This window comes from Sinocyclocheilus rhinocerous, unplaced genomic scaffold, assembly GCF_001515625.1.
Source record: "Sinocyclocheilus rhinocerous isolate Xijiao unplaced genomic scaffold, SAMN03320098_v1.1 scaffold36, whole genome shotgun sequence".
Taxonomy (NCBI): Eukaryota; Metazoa; Chordata; class Actinopteri; order Cypriniformes; family Cyprinidae; genus Sinocyclocheilus; species Sinocyclocheilus rhinocerous.
The window spans coordinates 1,925,007-1,931,740 of record NW_015664459.1 but is presented as its reverse complement, the minus strand read 5'-3'; the positions used below and the strand labels follow the sequence as shown (position 1 = coordinate 1,931,740).

Genomic DNA, 6,734 nt, shown 5'->3' with positions numbered 1-6,734 from the left:
GCTGGGTCAAAACAACCCAATAGCTGGGTTTGTCCCTTTTTAACCCAGCATTTTTGTGTGGGTTGTGTGTTTTTCAACATTACATTTAAAATGATTATATTTTAATTGTACTAAATTGCAAATTCATCATTACAGTTGGGTAATTACAAATATAATTAAATGATATCCAGGTTTCCATTTTCCATTTTAAATGATATTCATTTTAGTTTACCACAAATGCTCATCAGTTTAACCATATTTCAAAGACACTAGTAGTAATTACGACATTATACAATATAACAATATACTTAAGACATACTTAAGTGGGTCAAAAAGCGATCTAAAGTTCAACTAATTGCATTTAATATACATTTAAACTACAAAACATTTCTATTTAATTGCAATTAACGTGATTAAGTGTCCAAAAATATTACATTCAGTTTGTACTGAAGGATATTCTTTTGAAGCACATTATTTACATAAGTACTCTTTTTAAAAGTATGCTGAAGTGTACTTCCTTATCACAAGGGTATTTTATTTCAAATGATTATTGATTGATTAATGATTTATTTTCCCCAAATTTGAAAAAAAGTGCGATTTTTACGTATTTATTATTTATTTACTTATTTGTTTAATAAAAGAAAAAGTTGAACAAGGTCCAAAGTATCGTTTTGTACATTCTGCTGCACTATGTTGCAATTCCTAAAAAGAGTTATTAATAAACTGGCCAGTACTCACCAAAGGCAATTCTTTTTTGTGCATTTGGCGCTCTGTAAGTGTTCATTTTGGACCCTGTGTGACACATTTGAGGAACAAAAGACTAAGAGGACCTCATTTAAGAATGCAAATCATTATTAATTCATCACCATATAAAAATCTTAAATAGCAGCGATGGCTGTCATAGTTCTTTGATTTCCTCATGGGTGCAGCAGTGGAACTGTTTCCTGAAAGCATGCCTCTGAGCAGCCCATGCAGAATGCTAGACATCACAGGCATGCACAGACCCTGCTAGAGCGCACTAATCTTAGAGCAGCCTGAATTCTCCATTCTACTAGTGTAGTACTGCATTACACTCAGTCTAAGGTGTTTACTCTTGTATTTCAGGACTCAGTTCCCAAACAACAGTCCCATTTTTTTTACTATTTCAACAAAGGAAAACTTGAAATCGCATCATATGACCCCTTTAAACTGAACACACACAAATAAACATGCAAATGTTTACATGGAAAGAAGTTAGGTGAATTCAGTTCAGTTCAAATTAGTGATAGATCTGCATCGTTCAAACAAATATTTTGCTAATTTGCAACTATCGGCATTAATATAGAAATGGTCATTTCAACTAGAGTCCCTTCCAAAAATCACGGTCAATCCCTTTCTACTTTTTTTGGTTTTCAAATATTTTGTTTGTGATTTTGTGTAAATATTGTAAAATAATTTCATTTCCATTTATTTTAAGCATTATTGTGTATATTTAATTGTCAAAATTTCTATTATACATATTAACATAATATCAACCAGCAGAAATCTGGATACATGGCGAGTTGGATATTTGAGTTTCAGCTGACTTCAGTTGAGTTGTTGTTATTCAGGGGCCGTTTACATGACAACGTTTTCAGCCAAAAACGGGAAACTTTTTATGCGTTTTGCCTGTTCGTTTACATGACAATGGCGTTTTGGGGACTGAAAACACTAGTCAGTATTCTGGGTGGCATTTACAGGAGGTCTCTTGATGTCTTTAACAGAGCTGCACATTTGGTTACTTCTCTTATCATTTACCCAGGGTCTGTTTATGTACTTCCTCACCTCATGTACGACATATGCATGAGTGCTTTTTAGTCTGTGTATTCTTATCTGAACTTCCTAGACTGTCCACCTGGAAAGATTAAACATTTGTTTCTCCTACAGAGAGAAGCAATGAGATGAAATTAATCGGAGAGTAAATGAACACAGCTTCTCCTCAGAAAAAGGCCCCAGTAATCTCACATCTCTCTCCTTAAAATCTCAACAATGTTTAAAAAAACAGTTCAGATTTGCCCAAATACTAAAGGCTGCGAATCAAATCTGACTTACTTTAATATTAACTCAAATTCGTCAATTTTTGCTTCTCGTAAGGAATTTTTTAAAAATACAACTCTGGGAGAAATACTTGAATGAGACATAAGTGAGATCTCCATTATGTCTCCTGAGCAATGTGAGCTGTATGTGAAAACATTTGCTCAAGGGAAGCACTAATCTGTCACAGGGCTGAAAATACCCTACTGTCTGAACCAAATACTAATACCCCCAGAGACAGCAGGTGCCATCCGCAGACTTTGTGGCAACCCCCAACCTCTCATTCAGTTATCCACCAAAACATAGCCTAGACTTATTTCATGATAGTTTTATGAAGGTCCGAGAAAGTGTAATAATTTTGGGCCTTTTAGTACTCTGGGGAAAAAAAATCCACAGTTGTTGCTCTCTGGGTCACATTTATCCCAGTTTAGCTCTACTTTGACCAGAGTAAGGCATTCCTTAAGCTCCACTGACATATGGCAGGGTCAGCTGGTCCGAACCATGGCACTGATGGTGCAGGCGTGACTAACAGAATGAGATATGCTACATTTCTGAGGAGGAGAACAAACTAAGTGAGTGTGGAACACATTAGGCCTAAGCATGTGTGTCCAACAGAGTTTTGAACTAGTTATAGTGCTTTTTTGAGTTATATTCATGAATGTCTATATAGTTGAGTACAATGCATTATACAATTTTTGAAGATAAATAAATTAATACATAAACTAAAATTAGCTTTGTGGATAAAGGCCAGCGTGTATATATAAACCTCATAATTCCTGGATGAATCCAAATTTGGCATTTTGTTCATCTTGGCTAACTGGTGTGGGGATGTGTGATCCTGTGTGTCTCAGAGACAGTATATGGCATGACAGAATGCTGGGCTGGATGAGAGGTTGGAGGGGTCACACAGGTGATCACGTTCTGTCATGTCATTCTCAAGTCCAGTAAGTGCCTTGTGTCCAAGGTCACCCCTTTCTTTCTTTCTAAACTAAAATATACTTTAATGTCATTTCTATGGAAACTTGACATGTATTTAAATAATGTGTACTTACACAATTGTAATGAGGATGTTGCAATTTGATACACTTGAAATATATTTATTTGAAATGTAATGTTAAAAAAACACTCAGTTAAAATAAATATAGCCGCCGGGTTTAATTTGGATTTGTCTGTGCATGTTTTTTTTACTCTCATAGATTTTGTTACCATTGCCATGCATTATACGACTGATAGACTGCAACGGTTAAAGTTAAAAATCATCATATGTGTTCTACTGAAGAAACAAAGTCACCTACATCTTGGATGCCCTGGGGGTAAGCAGATAAACATCACATTTTCATTTTTGGGTGAACTATCCCTTTAAGCATGTTAAATGTCCTTTTATTTCATTAATATTATATTATTTGCACATACTACAATTTCTTTCTTTCTTTCTTTCTTTCTTTCTTTCTTTCCAAGAACTGATCCTGCTGTCAGCCAGGATCATGCCAGTAATGGAACCTTCATAACCAGGCCATGCTGTCATGTCATGCTAATTTAAACAGGCGGTGACAATTATAATGTCCAATTAACTCTGTCCCGTCTTGGTTTCCTAATCTAGAATTACGATAAACAAGGAAGGCGCAGGAGTAGACATAGATATATTCAATAGTAACTGGTATCAGAATGTCTGCGACTAAGAGAAACCCAAAGTTGCCAGTTAGACTGACTATCACCAGCTGGACTGGTGCATGAACTCAACACTGGCTGCTTTATTAACAAATGTTTCGCTCATTGCATGGCCTGGGAGTGTTGGCCTCCTATTTCCGCAGCCAAGATTACCATGTGAGACAAATGGGGTTGAGTCTGCATCTGGTAACAGCTGCGCACCGTCATATCAAGACCACGCTATTGCTTTAAGGTGTGGCAATATTTTAAACGAGAAAGACTAAATTATCTGAGATACCCACATTCATTTTTATAGCTCAATACTTTTCTTAGACAATACTTATGTATTGTCCGTCTATTTATATTTCTCCTAAAGAACTTTAGGCAAAAAGTTTGAGACAAAGTTAAGCCTTAAATGAAACACATCTGAAAACAGAACGAGTTATTTTTCTAATGCTAATTGCTAATGCTTTGGAAAAGGGGTTGGATTAAACCAAAAGGCCAAAGTATATTTAAACATGAAGCCCAAGTAACTTTGAAGCAATTGTTCCTGAATTGCTCATAAATAACATGGCGGCCACTAGCAACCTTTCTCCTGTTTATGTATAGCATGATGAAAGCTTGCCCATGAGGGCAACTACAGGACAAATCTCTCATTTTAGAATCTGTGTCCCATTGCGAATCTAAACAGTTCTGATCAGTGATTGTGGCGAAAATTTACAACAGTGTGACTTTGTTTGCATTCTCATTTGTTGTCTTCATGATTACACTAGTGACAGACGAAAGGGGGCCTTGAAACGTAACGTCAAACGAGGTTAAAACCAGCTGTATTTCTCTTCTTATTATTCATTAGCTGTCATCGTTCAATTTATCAGAAATGACGCGTGTTTAGATCATTCATTTCCACCAACAATATAATACATCTGACGGCTAGTAAGTTCAGCCAGTTGAAGACAAAGTTAACAATCAATTACCAAACACTACGCCACTAAAGATGATTTTAGCAGATGTGCCCCAAGGTCAAAACTGTAACCACTTCTTAAACACTGAATCTTTAGCCAACAAGATAAACTAACACTTAAAGCACAACACAACTGCTTTCCATTGCAAACCATGAAGAACTAATTACAGTAGCTTCACCTTTGTTGAGGTTTCTAGCATTTGATTGTGTTGAGCAAGTCATGCTATAATTATCAAAGACCATGTTGACAATCTACAGCAAACATTTGAGGAAAAAATCATCTGATGTTCATAAAAGTGGTCATTGAGTTTTAGGATGTGGAGATATGACAGTAAACTCTTGCATGTATAAACATCAAGTATAAAATATAAAAGTTACTGTAAACTGCAGATAAACAATGAATGATTATGTATTATTTAATGAATATTATGTTTACATATTAAATTTCATAATTTTTTTACATGCAAAAAAATTCAAATTGAACTAAATGTGACATTTTGAAGTAGAAGAACTAAAATTGTATTTTCTTTAAAATTTTAAATTTAACATTTATGCTTATTTTATTTGTTTCTTCTTCAAAACTTCAAAAATCTTTTTTTTTTTTTACAGTGTGAAAAATAGTTATTGAATAGTAACCTCACAGGGCTTATTGTTTGATTCTATCATGTATTTTAATATTATATTAACATTGATATATTTTACAGTGAAACTTACAGTTTACTGAGCCTGAAGTTTAAATCCACAGAATACACTTAATATGTAAAGCTCAACTCACCTGACACACAACAGCCAGCAGTGCACCCAGGACCGCCACAGCCTTCATCATCTGGCTTTTTGATCCCTACTGTTCACAATGAATCACTGCCAAATGATACAACACTGGAGACTTGGACAACAGTGTCCAAGCTAAATTTGCAATGAGGCAGGGACACAGGCGTCTCCAGGCTACTAGAAGCTCTTATTCCTCCTCTCTCAGTCTGGGTTGTCTGTGCAGGGTAGTTGAGTGACAGCACATGTGTGCAGGGCCGCCTGAACCCAGCCCCCACAACACTCTCCCATGGCATGGACACACCCCACAACTTCTAGGTACGAAAATCCATGACCCATTCAGTGACAATTATATACCTCCAGTGAACAGAACATATAGAACAGAACACTGAAGGAGGACACATAATACCCATCCTAAACAGTAAACAACATGAGAATTAGTGCTCAAATAATAAACATTTTCCTATGACTTTTTTTTTTTTTTTAAATGTGCATCTGTGTCAAGGCGGTCTGTATTAGCCTACACTCTTAAAAATAAAGGTTCCATATTGGCATCAGTGGTTCCATAAAGAACCTTTACATTTTATGGAACTTTTTTAAATGCACAGAAGGTTCTTTATAGGAGAAAAATGTTCTTTAGAATTTTAAAATGATCTTCACGCTATGAAAAAAAAGGGTATTCAATGACACAAAATAGTTCTTTTATGGCACTGTGGTGAAAACCCTTTTTGGAATCTTTATTTTCAAGAGTGTACCTGCACTGAAAAAAAATGAATTTATTTAAAGTATTTTTTTATGTTTGTCTATTTGAAAATTAGGATTTCCACTTTAAACCTTCATTCGGTTTGAGTAAAAGCAAAAAACAAAAACACTATGAAGAATAAATATATAAATAAATAAATAAAAAACAATTTTGTTAAAATAAACATTTTTGTTAAAATAGTATTTTTGCTTGACCCCAGAGTGTTGAAGTGCAGAACACATATTGGCTAGCTTTACTCACTCCAGAATTATTATTATTAGGGGTTCAATCACGTAGTGCAGAAACCCTATTGTAATTGTAAGGATTTTTATTATTATTTTTCCGCCGTAAAACTGATCGTGCAGCCCAAACCATAAGGCCTAGAGACTTGAAACTTGGCCAGATGGTAGAGCTCAATTTGGGGAGAACCTGACAAAGACTCAAGTTTTATATCAAGTGTCTTATATCATGGAATCCTTGGCTCAAGACAAACAAAATGGCTATCTCCGATTTTACTTCCATCTGGAAAATGTTCCCGCCATTTTGAATTTTGGCCAAAACCTACTTTTGCGAACTAGTCCTCAT

General features: G+C 35.3%; 1 protein-coding gene across 1 annotated transcript in view; it reads right to left on the bottom strand.

Moving 5' to 3' along the window:
* cdh15 (cadherin 15, type 1, M-cadherin (myotubule)) overlaps window positions 1-5,581 on the bottom strand; it is a 16,882-nt gene extending 11,301 nt beyond the window's left edge. The window contains exon 1 of the mRNA XM_016540874.1: window positions 5,415-5,581. Coding sequence (XP_016396360.1) covers window positions 5,415-5,465 — 51 coding nt within the window. The 5' untranslated portion in view covers window positions 5,466-5,581. The remainder of the gene's footprint in view (window positions 1-5,414) is intronic.
* Window positions 5,582-6,734: the final 1,153 nt, after the last annotated feature.